We start from the raw sequence: 22,267 nt of genomic DNA, 5'->3' as shown, positions 1-22,267 counted from the left end.
TCTTCTATTGGAAGAGACACTGATACTTGATCCCTCTCTATCATCTCAGTGCTGGCCATGATTTTATGATCTTTGATCCTAAGCTTCTCCATTAATTTCTTTTTAAAGTTGGAGTCTTCTCAGTGTAAGGTCCATGTTCTTAACCTCTCACCATCTTGACTGCTGCTTCCCCACTCTGTTGTGTTTTGAGGTGAGGGAATTATAACTTTCCCCAGTATCTGCATGGACAGACCTGGTACGTGGACTAACTGGGGATTTATAGAGCAGTGTTAAGGTGGTCTTTGTTTTTATTTTCTGTTCCTTTTCTAATAATTCCCAATGTGGTATTTCCTTCTCTTGAACTGTTTGTTGTTTTTTTTCAGGGTCTAATCAAGGGGTAGCTTAAGATCTTGTGCGTAAGTAGTAATGATCAGTTCCAGGCCCACCATTTTATTTGTAAAGTTTGGTTTTCTCCACATACATTATTTTGTATTAATACATGCATTAGCTCTGCATTTAATAGCCATTCATGGACTGTTGACAAGTCCTTCTGCCATACTTCCTAGTCAGACTTCATTAAAATAGATGAGTATCGTAAGCAAAACTTTGTTTTTTCTGTCGTTCATCATCCTTCCACTTAGGAATAAACTGAACAATGCAGAACTCAGCACAACTCTCTCTGAAGCTCTACTGTGACCTTCCCCAACTAGGAAAATTCACCATTTACTACAAACGTCTCTTCATATGCTCATCTGTGCAGGGTATTTGCTTTATAGCTGTTTCAAAAGATTGTCTTCTAATTCCCAAAGCTTTGGGCTGTTGTCAGCACAAGATTTTTTTCATTTGTTCTACTGAAATGTTTTAGGAAGCTATAAAGATTATACAGATCAGTGGATTGCTTGGAATTGTTGTCTACATCCCCAGTTCAAAATCACAGTTTTAAACATTCTTCTGTCTTCCTGATTCTGTTAACACATAGGTTCAGTGCCTCTGCTGTTACTCAGTTTTCCCAAACAACAACATAATAAAAAAAAATGATGAGTTAAATGAGTTTTCATCATTACTTTGGGGAATTTAGGGGCATGAGGGACACTGAATAAGAAATTTTTGTTTAGCAGAGACAAACATGGGATTACTCACTGGAAAGAGTAAGAAATGGATGCTTGGACATGAGTAAATATACTCCTTCTCTCCTAATTCCCAAAGGCAGCTGGTGGAAAAATAACAGGGAGATGCCTATCCCTTGCATCATTAGGAGGGTCTGGATCTGAGACACAAGAAGAGGTGTGTCTCACCTAAAATTGTGGTAAACACATGCTAAAGAGAAAAATATGACTAATAAATATTCCAACCTCCTCTATTTTCTGAGTTGTTCTTACTGACTTCTCTCCCAGGTGAGGTCAGTGCTCATTAAGACATGACAAGGGCATGTCATTAGCCAGCAGAAAACTTGGTCGTTTGGATATCAAATGAATGTTAAGCTGCTCACATGTGCTTGTCGATTGGCTTGTAAATAAACTAGGTTTAAATTAAAAGGTTGAAAGTCTAGCAGAAGAGAAAAATAGGAGGTACAGCCAGTAAAGAAGAGAACAGAGCTTGTCATGAAGATAGAAGAAAATTGTGGAAAGAGACCAACATAATATAGTAGAAGAAATTGATATTGCTATTATGATATGAAAAAATAGCAGACAACTCTTCAGAAAATAACAAAAGAAGAAAAGAAATTGTGCATTATGTGTAAAATTATATAATATTTTATGTTTTTAAATTATAAAATGGCCTTTTACAGGAATATTTTACTGTGCATAGTGGGTAAAACGAAAATGCTAGGTTAATGTTTTGAGACTCCAATTCTATTCTGACCAATTGAAAAACAAACTAAATTTTCCTCCATCTTGATACAGCTCTCAAAATGGTGTTTTTTCAATTATTTCTTTTTGGATTCAGAATTTTGAGACTTTCAAAGTTGTACTTTGTTTACAGAATTTTTCTGCATTCCATATCTTATTTTGTGATCAAATATTTTGTACACTTAGATCTCATTTTGCAAATGTGAACTTATGCATAGCTTTGTATACATGACTAATCCCCAAGCTTCTGATTCTTCCTGGACTTGGACACTTGCTGAGTCTCTTTCTAGCAAGCCAAAGAGTTTACAGCTTTATGGGATAAAAGTTCACTTATAAAACAGTTTCATTTACAAGGGTGACATTTAAAATCTACATCACACAATCTAAATATTTATAGTTGTTTGTCTTTTTGGAGAAGTTTATGTATAAAAAGAAGTTTGTATTTTAAATACGCATATATATGTTTGTGTCTACGTACTTATATATACACATGCCATACATATTGTATACATATATATATATATACAGTAGAAGGGAAACAACTGAGCCAAATTCTCTTTATCATTTGTTCCATTTAGATTTGATGAAAAAAAACCCAAACCAAAACAAAAATAGCTTTAAAGGCTTTATTATTGCATGCGTGGGCAGAGTTTCAAGACAATCCATAGAGATGGTGCAATGGGAGCTAACTGAGCTGGAACAGAATGACTCAAATGTTTCCTTTTCCTTCCCTTGCTTATCAGGCTGCCAAATTTGATTTCTTTTTGGTATGGCATTATTACTGTTGCTAATGAGAGTCAAGTGATTCTTTTAAACAGAAAATGTATATTGCAAATAACAAAGATTCTCAGACTCTTGAGAAAGACACATGAGGGAGAGACTGATGTGGACTCTTATCTTCATGTATTTTTGTTTAATCTGTATTTACAAAAATAAGCAAAGATAGGATATTAATGAGTTTGTGCAGTACCTGGCATGGCTTCTTGAACCATGTGAAAGTTTGTAAAATGAAAAGTGTGAAGTTTTGTGCAATGTAGTGTTCTCTCTTGCCTTTTTTTTCTGAATTGTTTTTTTAAGTTTTACTAAGCAAAACAATGAGTAAATGTATTTAACTCCCAATTAGTTTTAATGCCTGTGACATTGCTCCCTTTTTTGTTCTGACTTTCAGATTTTTTATTCCCTTTCCAATTGCCACTCCCCGGATCTTTCGGAAACATTTTCTTCCAGCATTCTTTCCCCTTAAATCACCTATTACAACAGACTGTTCATTGCCTGGCTGGTCTAAAAAAAGAAAAATATTACTTGGTACACGGTGTTACCTTAACTAATGACTGCTTTTGGTAAGCAGGATGATGACTGCTAAGTGTCAAGGTCTTTGCAATGTGTTAGCCAGACCGATGGATTTAATAGCAAATTTTTAGCCATATTGTTTCTGGTTTCCTTTGTTGGAGAAAAATTTTAAAATAAATGAGTCTATGCATGTTTGATTTATCTCTAGGCATTGTGAGCATCGTGACTGCTCGCAGCAGCATGAAATTCAGTGCAGACTTCTCAAAACAGTTAATTTCAGGGTTTATAGCCTCTCTCCAAGGTCCACCATGCTGTATAAAAGGTAAATATTTCACTTTTGCAAGACTTTGGCTGGCCATTTTGATATAAAATTTTACTATTTGATATCTCATGGTGGCTTCTATTTAATGATTGACTATTATGATAATAAGATTAAATCAGTCACCAATATTAAAATATTTAAAGTGTGTAAATGAACATCTTGTAATCTTTTAATGGTGAGAAAGCTTTTTTTCCTAATTTTTCAAAAATATTTTGAAAAATATGGGCAACATTGTGTGTTCTGGTGCACAGATCACTCTAGTGAGCCATTCAAAACTCAAAATAAATAAATGTCACATTACATTGTATGCTAAGATAATATAAAAAGCTGGAGCAGCAGTGTGATGGTGTGGCATACGTATATAAAAAAGCACCCAGCAATTAATTTGCTTCTGGGAAACTGCCTGTCAAAGGAGGATGTCTTTTAAGAGATATTATGTTCCTCTTTGGGGTAATAGCTAATTTGGATTCAAGAAAAAGGTTTTGGTTTCATGGTATTTTGATAAACTCTCCAAGAAATTTTAAAAGTGAGAGTATTCAAATTATTTTTTGTAGACATAAACTGAATTAAAAATTCAGATCTTTGACTTAGGTAAAAGTCTCCAATAAAAAGGGCCTAGGCATTTGATTTAAAGTGCCAGTAAAAAGAGACTTCCTTCAGGCAAAAAGAAAGGGAGAGCTGCAACAGGGCTGCAAGAGCAGTGAGAGCAAGTTGATTATGTGAGTAGGTGGTTTGCTCTGACCAGATTCAAATAATTAACTTTCTGATTTCATTTTATTGCCCTGGGAAAAGTTTAAGTTACTGCAATAGTATCCATGTAGGGAGTAGAATCCATCAAAATGTTTGCTAGTTAGACTTTTATGTATGGCTAAAGCATGTTTTATTTGTAGATTGAAGATATAGTTGTCAGGAATGTAAATAATTGCCACCAGACAATTATTAAAGGTCTGTAAATACCTTGGTGTAGAAACATCTATACTTTATTTAAACCAATTTTAAAACAGAGGATATTTTTTTTGTCTGAGTGCTCTATCAATAAGCTAAATCACTTGAAATTTCTAAATTTTGATACATGTTGAAACGTCTTTCTTGATTCAGTAAACAAAAGTTTTGAAAACTTAGCCAGAAAATCCTGTAATCCTCCCACAATGATATGTGAACTTTCTGAGATGTTTTGTGCTGTGTCAGCTTTGCGTTCTTTCTGCAGTCGATGTTTTCTTTTTGACATCTTCTATTTTACTTAAACCTTTTGGATATATCTCACATGTGAATAATTGAATAAAAGATTTGGAAAGAGAAGAAATATGTAAAAACAGTCTAAGACACAGTATTCATTAGAGATTTCTGAACAGTTTGGCCAAGTAATTACATGGCAGAAAGAAAGGTTTATACCCCAGCATTCAGTGTGAATTGTTATACTGGTTATATCCATCAATAGGTGTAGGATAGAACTATCTTTTGAAAAAGTTGTGTGACTACCAAACACCTCAGATAGTACAGGGGAAATTTTCCGTCTTTGATGAACTTGCAATGAGAACAACACTTAGAAAACAGATATAAGAGGTAGAAAATAATGTGTGTACAGCCCCCAGACTCAGATATATTATCTAGGCCAGTTTTAGAATTCCAGAGCATGTGTTTATAATCCCTTATTCATCAAAGAAAGAAATAAGAACTAGTTGTGGTTTAATAATCACTATTCAACAATATCAACTTGAATTCAAACTAGTTTTGTCTTTTCAATATTGGTAAAATTTTTAATTCCCACAGTACATAGGACACAGTGATATCTGTGCAACCCAGATTCTTTAGGTAAGAGTTTTTCATTAACTTTCATTAATTTTTTTTCCTGTGGATGTCCATGAGGAATTGTTTTGTAATAGTGCTAGCATACAGCAAGTACCTGTCTTGCCTATTAGACATTGTCTATGACAGAGTTTGTATCCCATTTGTTTGTTTGTTTGTTTTAAATATATTTTATTTACTTACTGGCTTTTACAGGGTTTCTTCACTTTGAAAATATTCTTATTTTTCTGAAAAGATATTACGTTTTTCAGGAGTCAATCCTTTGGACACTGTAAACGAAAATTGCTTTTAAAAGAAGCTGATGATTAGAGTGCAAGTAATTTGTTTTATTTTTGAACTTTGTATATAATTGGACATATGGTAGATGCCCATAAAATTAATTGTTTTTAAGATCTGGACCCACATGTAAGTAATTTCTGATAGCATCAGGATTTGAAAAACTTGTTGAAAATTGGTGGGTTTGTTTTTTGTGTGGTTTTGGTTTGTTTGTTTTTTTCTTGGTTGGTCCCTCTTTCATTCAGAAAATCTTATATTTTTAACTGCATAGTGATAAAGCTTCAGTAGGTGGGAAGTAAAATGTCCATTCAGCTCAGCCTCATTTTTAGCCATATGGTTTGGACATGGGAAGGAATTGTCCCTCCAGAATCCAGAGCAAGTGTATAATCTCTCAGGAGAGATCTTAGCCATGGCACTACTGTAGTAGCAAAACATGTGATGCCTGAGAAAACTTTACCAGTAGAAATTTTTTCACTTAAGTGGCTATGTGTTGGGGTTGTGGCTTGCACTCTTCAGCCTCCTAAATTCCTCTTAAAGTATTTGTGGAAATCTCAGCCATAAATTGGCATTTTTATGCCTTTGCATCAGAGGGTATATTTGTGCTTCTGACCAGTCTTATAGCACTGATAGTTTAGCTGTGGGTCCAGAGGATTCTTTTTCAATTGAAGTTAAAATTTGATGATTAATATTTGTGGGAAAGAATTTTTTCACTGGATTTTAAGGCATATATATGGCATATATGGCAGTTGTCTTAGTCAAGTGGAGTACTACTAATTTATACATTTCCAAGACATGTAGGTATGTGTTTTTGAGTAGCAGAAACATTCTAAGAATCTTTTATTCAAAGCTGAAAAGAAATTAGTAGATATATCTGCTTATTGAAACTAAGATTATTTTTAATTTTTGGCTGCAGATAGTACTCAAAGTTGGTTTTTTATTATTCGACTATTTAGACTGTATCTCAAAGGAAAATAGTAAGCATGATGTATTTAAGTAGCTGGTCTATTTAGTATATGAATGCTTGTTTTGTTTCAATTTTCTTTTTTAATTTACAAAACAGAGATTGTACCCCTTTGCAGTTAAAACCAAAACAACTCAGAAATACCCTTTGAGTGGTACTTGGCTTTCTTTTGGCTGCTGGGTGCCAACAGTAGTTGCTCGTTCCTTCGCTTGGTCTTCTCAGTAAGTTCTCAGTTAGCTGAAAAATAAACAAGGGAGAAACATTTGTTTTCACTCTGAATCCTTTCCCAGATTTCATGGCCTGTGATGTCTGTGGCCACTCGTGTTAGCCCTGGTGAAAGAGGGTGGCCTGGCAGGCAGCAGAAGGAGAGGAACTGCCTCCTGAGGGAAACTGCTAACCTGCCCCTGAGATCTGCCCTCAGAGAAAACCATGAAAATAAGCTGAGTTGTGATACAGCTTGAAGGGGCAGGTTTAGGCATACAGAGAACTGTAAATGCCCCTGCTGAGACCTCCTCGCAGAGGATGCCCCCTTCTTTCCTTCCTTGCCAGGGATGAGAGTGCCACCAGCCCCTGCTCATGCTTCCCTGGACCTGCTGCTCCACCCACCCACCAGAGCAAGTGTCCTACTTCAAAACTGTTGGCAATCTTACTTTTCACAAATTAATTTTTAATTAATGTCTGCTCTGTTGACTTGTCATGCTAGGTGTTTAATATGTGGATACTTCAGACCATCTGATATTTCTCAAAGGCAGGTTTGTACTTAATTTAATATTTTAGAGTTAATTCTAATATTTTCGTTCTACTTTGGCAAGAGTAATCAAATGTTTGAACTTTCCCCCTTTCTTTTTTACATATCCACCTGGTTGAAAGCATTGTTCTTCATGTTTGAGCAGTAGAAAAGACCCCTTGAGAGTCCACATCAGCTATGATAGGTTACTGGGCAGCACAAGAAGCTTCTCCACGTGGCCCAAATGGTGTGTATATGGCCCGGGTCATAGCTAGTTTGTACAGGGTGATGAAACCAAGGATGTAAGTTGAAATGTGATAAAAATGAAAAAATCAGATTGAAATAGAACTTTAAAAATGGCATTAAACTGTGAAGACTGTACAGAATTGTCTTTGCTTTTATTCAGAAATGAACTTTTTTACCTTAATAATACATAAGTTTGTAAAACCATTTTTCTGTCTACAAGTGTTACATAGTTTTTCTTCTGGTATCTTTAGTATTCTGTCAATACGATGAAATAATTAGAGAGATATTAAAAAGTGAGTTTAGTAATTCATTGTTGATGTAATTCTGCCAATATTAGAACTGCTAGCAAGAGGGTGCATGACTTAAAGCAAAATATATGTGATCTTCTGGGGCCACTGGAATTTAAAATAGCTAACAAACATAAGACTAGTAACACTTACTTGGAAATTTCAGACACATCCATAATTTGTAGCAATCCAGTTTTCCAAGCTTTTTTTTTAAGCTGGTCAATCAATTTAATCTAGGTAGAGAAAGAAGAAAAGAAACGTACAGGGGAACAAGTTGTAGGGATATTCTTTAGTTCAGTTCTACTTTTGGAATGTGAGATAAAAGGAGATGAGTGTTGATTGATTCAAGTTATGGAACATAATAAAAATGTATAAAGAATGTTTATTATTAGTCTTTTATTATTCTCTTGATCAATTCTGTATGGTAACTTGTTCCCTCTTGAGTAGTAGCTCCAAAATTGCTTTTTGTTTATAACTTTGATATTTATATGAGGATGGACTTGACATAAGAAACGGGAAGGAATAATCGCTGTTCCCAGCGATTCCCTTTCCAGAACGTCTTTCAGTTGGGTGCTTTAAGGTTGAATGGAAGTAGCCATCTCCATTGCTCTTTACAGGGAGAAAACAACTTCTCCCAAGAGACAGGAACGCCCAGTGGCCTGCCCTGAGGCTGTCTGCACTCATGAGAAATGAGGAGATAAATATCAGAGGAGTCCTAAAGTAGCCCTGTCACTCCCTGTTCTGAGTTTGCCAGGAGCAGGAGGAGTTGGAGGCAGAGTAAGAAACTAGTTAACTTATCTGCTCTGGCAGCCTGTCCTTAACCTCAGGAAGAAGAAAATAGGATTCCAAGAGCTGCAGCTTTTTCAGTGAGGTGACCTGGGATTTTCCTGTGAAGTGGAAGGAAGAACTGTCGCTTTGTCTGAAACCAGGAAGCCAGTCTGCTGCCAAGTGATAGAGTACCTGAATTTTCGTTCTTACTCTTTATGCAAGCCAATAGTGCTTTCCATATTAACAGTAAAATGTTCTCAGCATTCTACAAGAACAACTACCCAGATAAATTCTAACACCATCTCTAAGTCTGTTTGAATCTACTATGACTATCACTGTATTGGAAATAACTGAGAATTACATAATGGTTGGAAATACATTCTGACAGAATCTGCCTATTGGGGGGGAAGAGTGACACATAGATTTACAATGAATAAAGGCTTTTGAGTCAAATTTAGATGTTATTTTTAGATGCAGTAATTCTTTCGATTTTCCACACTCTTTAGCTTGATGTTGATCCTGTAATTGCAAAACTTCTTTTTGAATTGAAGGAGACAAAATGGGCATTCTTTATTAAGGTCATAGGCATGGTAGATACCAGGTGTTATTTATTTATTGGTATGATAAATATAATGCAAGCTCACATGCACTGCATCAAAGAGGCTGCCTACCCCAAGGAAAGAAAAGTCCCTAAAATTGCAATTATGGGGAAACCACATTTATATACTAGGATATTAGTTTACTGCCCAGTTTGTTATTTCTTTCCTATTCCTCACTCTCATCTCTGTTTTCAGCTGTAGGATCTTCTGTTGCTGAGAGCTCATTGCCCTCAGCTTTCCACTAACACTCACCCAGCGTAGTTGGTACCCAGCTGGGTACGCCTGTGTGAAAGATGCTGGTGTGTCAGCGCTAAAAGGAAGCTTAAGGCACTCTGGTAAAGCACAGGTGATTCTTCTCTATCAGTGTGTATTTTTCATTGTGAATATGTACACTCATTTGCTTGCATTGCCTGCATCTATTTTCCTGGCAGTAAAGAGAGAAAGGACTAATTGCTATAGAACAAAATCAAAATAATAACAAAGTTGTGAGTCTATTTTTCTGCCCACCCATGTTTGAAGTTTTAAGATTGATTTATTTATTTTTACATCTTTTAAGAACTATTGCTGCTGCTGCAAAAAAAGTATCAACTTCAGCGTTTTGACTTGTTTTAAGAAAAATGGTCAGTGCTATTCCTCACTTAAAGCTGCTTATTTCTAGTGAGCAGAAACTGAAGACAAATATGCTCAAGATGGAATCTAGGAGCAGGATGACACTATCCCATTTTTAACAGTGAATATAGTTAACTACTAGAATGACTAGCAAGTCATTAAGTTTTGCTTGATTAATGGTTTTTTGAATCACAGTTTTATATTTTTCTCAAAGGAATGGTCCAGCTCTGATAGCAATAATTGCCTTAAGACAGGAATTTCTCTGTTGTGTGACTTGTCTTGTGTGAGAGGTCAGGGATGATAAAATTTCTTTTTGGCTTTCAGTTTCGTCCTCTGAGAATATTAGTATTTCATGGATATAGCGTTTAGACTTAAGCATCCCTGTGAGACAGAGAAGTGCAGGAACAGAGTGACAGATGGGAGGAGAAAAGGACTAATTTTTGATTATAGCATAAAAGCAGAATTTCTGTGGGATTTTCACAGTAGTAATTCTCAGGGCTGTTAACTTCAAACCCAAACAAAACTGTTAGTGCAGTTGTTTTGATAGTTCACAGTATGTGATAAACTGGTCAGCTTCCCTTTTTGCTGTCTTCTTTAGCCTACTATGAAGGAGAAATTAATTTTTTTTATTTAAAAGTGCAGTTGAAAAAATAAATATTAAGAGGGAAACCAGAAAAGGTTGATTGCTCTTTACAATACAGACTATGCCAACCATGAGTTCATGCTTTGCTTGATCCAAGACTTTAACCATCATGTATTTGTGTTAGGACAGCACTCGGGCTCAGCCGTTGTGCTCTATTTTGTTGGGGATGGCACAAACACAAGACAAGAAAACAGCCCTTTCCCATGGATTTTTCTGTGAAAAATAATTAGTAATGAAACATATGGCCATCCTGTCAACAAGTGTTTAATTGTTTGGTTTTAGCAATAGATCCCTCTGAGAGGAATAAAGACAGATTTTGCCTTTTCTTGTTATTTCTCAGGCTGCAGAAACAGCATTATATTTTTTGAATTCTATTCATGCTGTTAAAAGGACGGGGGGTTAGTTGTGTGGTTTTGATTTTGTTTTGTTGTTTGGTGGTGCCTTTTTTAAGATAGCATGAGAATTAGGAAGGATTATAAAATACAATTTCTAATTTCAAAATATAGTATTTATGTATGGATTTTGGAGTATTATGGATTTTCATGGATTTTAGAGGACTCTGAAGGTGGGTGAGAAAAAGAGCCACGATCATGCCAGGGTAAAATTTCCATGTATAATTCTTGACAGGTGAGCCTGCAGGCCTAAAACTTTGAACCAGCAAATCTTACTTGAGTCCTATTAATGGCACTGCGTAGCTGGTTGGAAAAATTGGCAACAAGGGCAGCAGAGGGATCTGCAGACTTAGTATGACAATACTGTATTGCATTTCATAGAGTTCACATTTAAATGTTTTCCTTTCAAATCTAGTGGCAAAATAATTGTTCATTAAAGCAAATCCTTAGTTCTTGGAGAAGAATATATCATAAGCTCTCAATACACCAAAGCCATACCTGATAAAATACAGTTGTTAAGTCTTGTGAACTCGAAGTCCCTTTCAACAAATCTTACATATCTGTGCAAATCAGATATTATTTTAATTAGAAAATTGATAGATTGTCCAGACTTTATAATGTCTTAATTTTCTTATCATAACCATTTTCATGATTTTATGATCAAGATGAGTACTACCAAATGTTCTGCACCCTGTTCTACAGATTTCAATATTTTTGTGATCCTACCATTTACTTTTGTTACTGAAATTGCAATATACTAAATATTATTGACTGTGAGGCCCCCTTACCATGTAAGAGTAATGTTTTAGTTTCCCATCTAAAAATGCAGTGGCTTTATTTTATGTTATGCATGCTGATGTACAGATAATAAAAATAATCTCAATACAAATTAGAGAAAATCACATATTGTATCTAGTAATTAGACTGGGGAAGAATTAATCCAGAAAAATGAATTGCCAAGAAAATGGAGAACAATATAATTTTGCTTGTAAAGGAAGCACTAGGGCTAAATCTTAAAACCAGGCAAAAAAAAAAAAAAATCTTGGTTCCTCTGGTATTCTAACATGTTACACTGCTAGCAGTGAGGATTAGTGTAAGTACTGCTATAGCTGCAAGTGGGGTTTGGTTTTATTTTTTTAAGTGGTGGCTCTGTCTTTGTTTGTTCAACAAAGTGACACATTTTTTGCAGGGCAGTAGTTAAAGCAGCATTAAAGTGCCATTGACATCATCCAGTTACTCCACTGACTTGATTATATAACCTCTTTTGTGCAATTTTCATGCTCTGCTCTGTTTGAATGTTTTTACTATGCTGATGACTGTTTTTCATTTCCTGCTGGGATGACCTTGAATAAAAAAAGAATAAGAATAAAGTAGACATAAGCAATGTAGTCTTGCTGGCATTTGCACATCTTTTGTTCTGTGTTGAGAAACATAGCAGTTTGGTGTTTATGGTATAGATTTTTTCTGCTGGGTAGTAAATAATCTTCAATGGTTAGAAAAAAACACAGGTCTTATTTTGTTCTTTTGAATTTAGAAATGGTAAAGTGATCCAGTTATGACAATTCCTACCTTATTAAAACATCCGAAGAGAGCTAGACGAATGATGACCATTCTTTAACTTAAATTATTAATTTAACCTATTAGACCTAACAGATCTACAAATCTAATATTTAAAATTTCTCCCTTTTGTTTTTTTAAAGGAAAATGAGATTAGCTAGTTTGCACTTTTATTTCCAGATCCAGTATGTATCACACAGCTGAAGGAATTGATATTTTCCCATTTTGTTGCTTCTGGTTGAATCAGCATTTCATGATAAGCCTTACAGATGGATATGATAAATGCGTGCATCGCCTTTCACATAAACATTTTTTTCAGTCTCAATATCAGAAAGTTATGACAATGAGAAATCCATAATTTCAAAGTATTTTGTGTTATTTTTGCCACCGCTTACTTTTAATTTGTAAAATTAAAGTAATGAAGATTCTATTACCATATGCTTTACGATCACATATAGAGAAGGAGGTTTAGCATTAAATAGATTTCACTGGACCTTTTAAAAGTGCTTACTTTTGAGGCAGGGATTGGGCATTTGAGAACCTTTCAGTATTTAAGATATTTAAGACAGCAGTGTCCTTTCAGATATTTCCATTTTGCTGCTGTGTTGGTTTTGCAATATCTCTGAATTTAAGTTCATTCATGTCCTAAATCAGTACTGGTTAGCCCTTGAAACAAAGTAATGAGATACGTACCTTCACTGCTAGTAAAAATTGGGGTTTGATTTCATTGGTAAATGCTTTAGTATTTTGCTTTTAATGAAGATCAGTAAGAGAAGTCATTAATGCATAAACATCATGTTTGAAACATCAGACTAAGCTGATTTCATCCGTGTTGCCTTTTTCTTGTCCAAAGCTAACAGGTACACAAATATTTTCAATTTAAACTATGAAATCAAATGTTTTCCATATGATGGGCTAATACAAAAGTAGATCTTCAAAACTTGAATTAAAATGCATTGTGCTAGTTTGCCAATGGTAAGTCTGATGCCTTGGTTTTATTCTGTATTGAAAGGTACTGTTTCTGGAGACCCTTGGAACACCTAGGGCTTTTTTAAAATTATTTTTGTTTCACTTACTCTCCATGTAGTGTTTCTTAGCATAAGCACATGAATATGATTTTTAATTTAGGATACCTGAAAGCAATGCTGGTAAATAGTTCCCAGAGCAAATATAACAAGTGTAACTTAGGGTTTAGGCTGTTTTCTTGTTTGCATCTAACATTATTAAGCAAAGTAAGAGAATATTTTCATTTTTGGGCAAGAAAAAAACCAGGGACTGGGAGATTAAGTAATGATTAAAGGGATCTTCTGAAGTTGGGAAGTACAAATGATGTGAAATAGTAGATCTACCCAAACAGTATTAAGTAAGATAGTTTTATGTCACAGAATCGTTTGGGGCTAGTACAAGTATGAATGCTTGGTTAGACTAGCTGTGTGTCCTCCTCAGCCTCAAGAGTGAAAAAAGTAACAAATAAATGTATTATGAAAAAATTATTCTTTAATGTGAGAAGGAATAGGATCAATAGTCTGTTTTTGCATTGATCTTTATGAATATCAGGAGGGCCGTAAACAGAAGATGAAATTACACATTGTGCCTAAAATTTTCCTTTTGCATATAGAGTTCTCCTCTCAATAATAGAAAAAAAGTGTGCAAAGCAAACAAAGTTATCTCCCTTACTTTAGTCTAAGATTTGGAGGTATGTTGATGATTCTAGCCGCTAAAGTTGGAAACTCTTTCCTCATATTACATTTTGTAGATCTTGTTGCACCCTAACAAATGAGCCTTAAATAAAATGAGTTATATTTTTGATTTCATTTCCATCCTGTAGGCAGGAAGATGGAAAAGGACAACCCAAATTCTGAATGTTTTTGGCTGTCTTTGCTCTTATGAAATATTTTATTTTATGTTCTGAAAGCTTTTGCAATTGGATTTCAGTGCACTAGAATTAATTTGTAGAAGACTGTGTATAATAAAAAACTTAAATAGCCTTTAAAAATGGCGAGAATAATTTAATTGTGGTACTAAATTTGAAATCTCCGTAATTGCAGTGTTTCTGTCGGATGTGAGTGTGACATGCAGAGAGAGTTTTTTGTGAATGCCCTGACAAGATGCTTTGCATATGTACACTATCTCCCAAAATAAATGTTTTGAAAGTGTTTCTTTATCCATGTTACAATTGGCTAATTATATGTCTATATAGAGAGAGACATGACTGTGGAACAAGCAGTAGCTTAACATGTTGTATTTTGGTTTTACTTTTTTCTGTTAAAGATCTTAATATAATGGGTTTGTGCCATGATGATTTTTTTGTCTGACACAGACTGAAATTGAAAAAATGAAAGCCTTTTTTTATTTACTCTCTCTAGCAATGGAGGGATCTCAAGGACATCCTCCAAGTGACAGGGTGCCCAGTCTGCAGGCAGAGATGAGAAGGACATGCCTGGGGTGGAGCAAGCAGAGAAGGCCTGGTGTCTTTCCTGCTGCTGCTCCAGCAGTTCTTCATAAGGAATTTCCCCATTTGCCTGGCTTAGGACAACACCTTTTCTAGTAGCAGCTGACTAAGGAGTGCTTGGCATCAAATAGGTCATCATCACTGGAGTGATGATTGGGTGTGACCAGTTTTGGTGTTGAGTATCCACAATACGATACAAAGGCATCCATATTTTGAGTGCATGACAAGGGCTTGCAACATTGTCTTGGTAGCCCCACTTTAAATCCGTTTGATTTAGATCAGTTCATGATTTTTCTGAGTTTGATGAATCAACAGAATCTTTAAAAAGTCAAACATATGCAAAAAGGAATCTGAATTAAGATTATTAAAGTACGTGAAGTCGAATCTTTTATAAAAGTAATGAAATTAAAAGCCTTACCTTTCCACCTTGTATGTTGTTTTGCAATAATCAGAAAACAAAAGAATAAAGGAAAACTTTGCTTAAGGTATTCTATATAAAAAAGTTAGTTTCAGTGCATGGTTTGATCTGAGGAAAAACAATCTCTTCTCTCAAAGGGATTCCTGTATTTCAAACAGAGAGATATGAAACTTCTTTAATTGACTTTTCTTGTAAGTTACTTGATGTTTAAGTAAATGTATTTGAAAGTTATATTGTTTTGTGTTTACCCTGTGTGATTGTCATATTCCAAATATTTATGATGGCCTTTAGTTTTTATAAAGTATTATTTTGTAAACTTGCAATGAATTCATATGCCCTAATATTGCCTTGTGCCATCAGGATGTGTTAACAGAGAACCTACATCTTTCATTACTGCACACTGTCAGTGCAAGCTTTAAACAGGGTATTCTGGAGTGCCAGGAGCTGCCATGGGAGCATTGGATCTTATGGGACAGTCATAGCTGCATAAAGTTTTTTAATATTTATATATTTAGAAGTTTTCACTGAGTTTAGTCAGATAAAATTATTGTTAGAAGTCAATTTGCAATGCTAAATTGAAAATAGTTAAGAATGGGCATTCTAAGTAGGGAAAACAAATGGATGCAACTAGCCCAAATAAAGAATTTATTAGGAATTAATTTTCATCCAGACAAAAAGTGTCCGCAGCACAGTTGTCATTTACTTTGTGACAGAAAAGCAAATACACAAATATTGTATTTATTTATATGCCGTACATCTGAATCTTACAGCTTTTCATACAACCTTGTTCCCATAATGGTGCATAGGAAGCCTGCAAAGCAGCTGTGTGCGCACACCGGGTGCTGCTTGGCACGTGTCCTGACCCACGGCTGTTTGCAGTGCTGTGGGACTCCAGCCATTCCTAGGTGCTGGAATGTGAATCTCAGGGGCATCCAGTTGCTAAATTGACTGCATGCTCCCTGGCACATTCTTGGCCCACACAGCCTCCCGCTCTGCCGAACATTTCCTGGTCGTGCTCCACGGATTAGCACAGAGCAGATGATGTGGAGCCAGGAAAATAATCCTGAGAGTGCTCAGTTTACCAGTTGTCATGGACATGTTATGTTTGTATTATTCAGGAAAGACATAATACTTCAAAGAGGTGGGCTTAGCTTCTCTGGAAGTCTGTATGGCTGAATTGTATTTTTCAACTTGAATTATGTTGTCCAGCTATAAATCTAAGGAGTAAATATTTTCACTTTGATGCACATAATAAAGGAGACAATCTGAATTAAGAGTTAGGTGTCCTAGATTTTTATTTGAGAAACCAAATGCATGGCATTAAGGTTTGGATTGTTCTGAAAAAGTTGTTACATACCCTAAAACCCCATGCCATCATCATAAGTGTTTGCATTTCATTAATTGGTTGTTTCATTTACTGTTTAGAGGTTAAGAAGGGGAAAAAATGACAGCAACAGGGGAAGACCCCCTCAGTCTGCTGTTTTAACCTCTTGGTGCTCTCTGACTGGTCAGCAGGAGTCAGGCTCACTGAGCCCCAAAGCACAGCATACAGCCAGGATACAGTTTGTGAGAGCAAGATGGGGAACAAGGTGAAAAAGGTGAAAGAGAAATGAGTGGGCAGGGAACATGTTTTTGTGAGTGCAAGTCATGTGGCAGTACGGTTGGGCAGGAAGTAGTCAGAAAAAAAGGGTCAAGAAACTTCATTATGCTGATTGACCACACATTATTTCAGCAACACAAAATGCCTTTGAAGATCTGCACCATAATGGCCTGCTTGAGCTGCCCTACTCATTTTTCAGTGTAATGCAGTCCTTATCCCTGCCACTCATTCTCCAAGGGGATATTTCCCGTTGCTGTTGGGCTTTTGCTCTGAACTCTTCTGTTCCCTGAAGTGCATTCTGTTATTATGAGCTGGATATAGTGTCTGTGCCATGGAAGGATGCCATTGCAAGCCTGAGAAATGGTGCTCCTGTTTAGTATGGAATATTTGGAGGGTTTTTTTCCTGTAATGGTTTTGTAGAGGTGACTGAGATTATTTTTTTTAATTATTATTTTTTTTCTGTCTTCTACTGAACCTTTAATTGGTTTTGCAAGAACAGGTGGCTTTGTATTCTACCCTGTCTTATTGCTGTACAGTTAGTTATTCCCACTTCTCAAGGATTTATAAATTCAGGTTTGTTTCTAATCTCAAACAGTGGGAATATTTGCAGCCATTCCAAATTCATAAGCTTACTTTTTCTTCTACAAACCTTGTCTTAAAATATTCATTACCTCATGGAAGATTTCTACCCAATTCTACTTGATGCAACCTTTCACTTCAATAAATAGTCTTTGCCTATCTTTTTCTTTATAAGTTGAACACTTGGTTTACAGAGATTTCCTCTAAACTGTATTTCTTTGGTTAGTTTATGTGAATGGTCTGTATTAAATCCTTTAAACTAATGTATGCAATGTAAACTCTATTTCCTTTTTCCACTTGTCTTATTATCTTGTTATATAAGGAAATTATGAGAGTTTGACAGAACTTCTTCTTAAGAAATCTATAGTGGTTATGACTTAACAACTTTTATCTTCTGTGTACAAGAAATACATCATGAAGTATAATTATATTAATTTAGAGAACAAAAGATATTGCACATTCTTTATTTATGAGCTGCCTCACTCTAGAGGGGGGTTTATGCTGAATATTAACGAAAATACTTCGAGTGAACACTTAGAAATCTTAATTCCTTTGAAGAAGAAACTCCTCTTTAAAAGAATGTACCAAAATTGTATTTATATGTTGTAGTAGGGTTAACGTTGGAGTTTTTAAATTGAATTTTAATGTTATTGTAGTACTAGCTTTAAATAAAACAAATAATTAATCTTTATAATTAATTTTACTTACAGATACAAAATGTATTGTGATCTAGGGAAAATTTGTGTGCTGTGTTTTATTACAACTCCTTTTTTTAATACCTTTGTGCAGAATGAAAATAAATGGGTAGAGTTTCAAACAGGATGTGTTACTTAGTTTTAACAACTTCGTATGAGAAGGGCAAGGGTCCTGGTGTCCTTGGTCTGCTGCTGGGGAAGAGGACAGACCTGTTGACCTGTTTCCTTTTCCCTGATCCTGTAGTCCCTCTCTCACCTGGGTGCTCTCCCAAGAAGCTTGTTCATTTTGCTTATCAGGCAGAAAATTGCTTTCTGGACTTTTTTTTGCATAGGTTTGTTGCTGGTCCCGACAAGCTGGTTAAATCAGTTTCTGAGCTGCTGGGAATACAACAGCCAGGCTTGGAGTCATGGAAGAACAGGAGGTGGGCAGAGGTGGAAAGCACTGCTGCCTGCTCTCAGCAGAAGAGAGGTGTGAGACTGGCACAGCTGTGGTGTTTTCCCACATCTCTGCACTGCTGCCACCTCACTCCCTGTCCCTGCTCGCTCTGCAGCACTTTGCTTGAGAAATTGGTTTCCTTCTTCTTGGAGAAGCTGTCATTAAGCTATAGATCTAATGGGAAACTGAAGATGGAAAAACATTTAAAAAACTAATAGAAAGTAAAAATAAATAAGGAAATAGCTAACTTCTTGCAGCTGGATTTATAGGTTTTAAAAGCATGACAACATAAGGCACTTAAGCCTCCTTACTCAAAACTGAAGAATTGAGTAGCTTAAAAGTCTTGAAAGAATTGAGTAGCTTAAGAGTCTTGAAAACTGTCTTTTTTTTTTTCGCCAAGTTCTATTCTGATCCAAATTTCTCTATATCTATTTATTTATAGGCATTTTTATTTACTGTGTTATTTACAAGCAACTGTTAAAATAGGGAGACAATTCAATTTAGTGAACTAGAACTCAACAGTCCATTAGAAGTTGCTTCACTGTGGAACGGAACATACTCATGACCACAGGTTTAACTTAGATACAGCTTTCAGCATTGACTGCTGAGGCTGGACTTGGTCAGTCCTCTGCTTAAACTTGTCAAACAGCATTTGGATTTGTTTTGCTTTGATCAAAAGCTATGGTTTATGGACAGAGGCTGATCATAGTCATCACAAAAGACTGGTGCTTAGTTCAGTTTTTCCTATGAAAGAATACATAGTTTTTTAATAACATGATTCTTCTTTTTTTATTCTGCAGAGACCTAAGATTTAATAGAATTAAAGAAATCCAGCCTGGAGAGTTTAGACGACTTAAAAACCTGAACACACTGTAAGTTCTTTTTCAACCTTAAGACCCTTTCCTGTTTTAATATGATTAATTTGTTAATGTGTCATATTTGCTCACTTATCCCAGGTAAGTAGCCTCATAAATTTGAACTCTAGTATTTACACAGGTGAGAGAAGTGGGGCTTAGGACCATGTGGTGGGTTGACCCTGGCTGCATGCCAGGTACCCACCAAAACGGCTCTATCACTCCCCTTTGCAACTGGACAGAGGAGAGAGAATATAATGAAGAGTTCATAAGCTGAGATAAGGACTAGGAGAGGTCACTCACTCATTAATGACAGACAAAAACAGAGTCAAATGATGATATTAATTAAATTTATTACTGACAGAATCAGAGCAGGAGAATGAGAATTAAAATAAATCTTAAAAAGCACCATCCCTCCATGACCCCCTCCTTCCCAAGTTCTACCTTCTCGCCCCCAGTGGCACAGGAAGACAGGTAATGGGGGTTATGGTTAGTTCATCACAGGTTGTTTCTGCCACTGCTCCGGGAGAGGAGTCCTTCCCCTGCTCCCTGCATCTCCCACCAGTGACAGTCCTTTATGAACTTCTCCAGTTTGGGTCCCTCCCATGGGCAATAGTTCTTCACAAAACTGCTGCCACATGGGCACAGGCTGGTTCTGTGTGGGTCCCCCGCAAGGCCACAAGTCCTACCCAGGGAAACCTGCTCCAGTACGGGCTCTGCTCTTCACAGGTCATCAGGTCCCTGCCAGGACCCTGCTCCAGCATGGGACTCCCATGGGGTCACAGCCTCCTTCAGGCATCCACCTGCTCTGGCATAGGTCTCCTCCATGGACTGTAGGTGGATCCCTGCACCGCCGATGGTCCTCCATGGGCTGCAGGGGCACAGCTGCTCCACCATGGTCTGCACCACGGGCTGTAGGGGTCTCAACTCCAGCGCCGGAGCATCTCCCCCCCCCCCTTCCTTCTCCACTGACCTTGGAGTCTGCAGAGCTGTTCACATGTTCTCACTCCTCTCTTCCCTGGCTGCAATTTTCATCTGCCCAACAACTTACTCCTTAAATATGTTATCACAGAGGTATTACTGTCATTCCTGATTGGCTTGGCCTTGGCCAGTGGCAGATCTATCCTGAAGCTGGCTAGCATGGGCTCTGCTGGACATGGGGGAAGTTTCTGGCAGCTTCTCACAGAAGGCACCTTTGTAGCCCCCCTGCTACAAAACCTGGCCACACAAACCCAATACAGACCAAAATGTTCGAAAGCAAATCCAGATGTATGTCTATCAAAATTAAAAAGGAAATTATTTGCATATGAAACATATAAAGTTTATTTCATTAACATACTTTAATTGAATTTAATTTAAGGAAAATGCAGACCTTTAATCTATAATTTTTTTCCACATAGTGCTAAATTGCTTTGGTGGTATATGACATAATCATGGAGTTACAAGAAACCTGTTCAAAGGCTTGGATATGCAAATGTATTGCAGTTACAAATTATTTGACAAACCTTTGTTTTGAACCTTCCTCTTCTAATGTGCTTACCAGGACTGGCAGGACTTGGAAGATTTTGTCCCTACTGAGTTGCCTTTTATGGAGATTTTTGTTGTCACATATGACTGTGAAGAAAAATCTATGTTTTCTAAAAGACCTTTTACAACCAATAATACAAATAGTATGTGTATTATAGTTTTACCTTTGTATCTCCTTTATCATTCCTTGAAATGTCACTTTTGAAACAAATGCATGTTTCTCCTCTTTAATATATTAGCAGGCAGGAGGAGTTAAGATTGACAGTTATTTTTACTTTTAAATGTACTTAACATTGCAAATGTAGCTGTTTCCCAGAACACAAGTAGTGTGTGAAGTGAAATGCAGTAGTGATATCAGTGAGCTGTAGATCACTATTTTATCTGCAGGCACATAACAACAAATGTATTTAGATATCTTGTACTTTATATTCATACCAGAAGAAATTATAGGACTCTCCCAAATCTATGCTGCCAGGATGTTTTTACTAGCTATCTCTGCTTCCAGTCTCCTTTGATCATATCTCTGTTTGCAGTTGATCCCCAGTTTTTAATTACAATTTCTTTCAGATATTCAACCTCAAGTTTTAACTATCCAAATCACTGATCTGAGATCCACATGTCCCAAATGAAGAGATAATATGTTAAGTTTGAATTCTCTTCATAAAGTCACTGCATGGGGGATGAGTGCAAATCTGTACATACAGACAGTTGTGTTCCTATAAGATGTAAAGGGCCTAGTAAAAAAGATATTGCTAAGAAACATCTAGAAAAAATCACTTTAATGCACCTGCTAATGGCAAATCTTTGTCAATGTCACTTTTATCGATTTCAAACTGATGTAGAGACTTCAGACCAAGTTTTTTTCACTCTTCATCTACATCTCAGATACCTGCAGAAAGCCACATTATTTCAGTTGTGTGTGGTTTGTTTTGTTAGTTTTGTTTGTTGTATTTTTTTCTTGTTTGTTGTGGTTTTTTTGGTTTTGATATTTTTATGTTGGTGTGTTGTTTTGTTGTTTTGGTTTTTTGGTGTGTTTGGTTTGGTTTGGTTTTTTGGGGTTTTTTACATTTTTTAAAGTTTAATTTTTTCAATTTTCACCTGCAAGATAGTGGCTGAGCAGCTCTAAGCACATAACTCTTTTTCCTCTAATAGTTGCTGTTAGGAGGAAAAGCATTTTCCATTTAATACTATGTTGCACCTTTTACACATTTTTTCCCCCTAGTGTTTCTGTATGTTAAAATAAATGGCTCTTTATTTCTTTTTGTAGGCTTCTAAACAACAATCAAATCAAAAAAATACCTAGTGGGGCATTTGAAGACCTTGAAAATCTGAAATATCTGTAAGTTAAATGAATGTCACTTTCTGCATCAATGTGTAACTGAGCTTCTTCATGG

General features: G+C 36.1%; 1 protein-coding gene across 3 annotated transcripts in view; it reads left to right on the top strand.

Annotated features, from left to right (window-relative positions):
* PXDN (peroxidasin) overlaps positions 1-22,267 on the top strand; it is an 87,598-nt gene that overhangs the window by 6,555 nt on the left and 58,776 nt on the right. For all 3 annotated transcript variants that reach the window (XM_027641073.1, XM_027641072.1, XM_027641074.1), the window contains exons 2-3: positions 19,293-19,364; positions 22,141-22,212. In XM_027641073.1, coding sequence (XP_027496874.1) covers positions 19,293-19,364; positions 22,141-22,212 — 144 coding nt within the window. The remainder of the gene's footprint in view (positions 1-19,292; positions 19,365-22,140; positions 22,213-22,267) is intronic.

The sequence above is a fragment of the Corapipo altera genome, unplaced genomic scaffold, assembly GCF_003945725.1.
Source record: "Corapipo altera isolate COAL_440 unplaced genomic scaffold, ASM394572v1 46, whole genome shotgun sequence".
Lineage (NCBI taxonomy): Eukaryota > Metazoa > Chordata > Aves > Passeriformes > Pipridae > Corapipo > Corapipo altera.
Note: the sequence above shows the minus strand (reverse complement) of the source record. Positions and strands in the feature narration are given on the sequence as shown.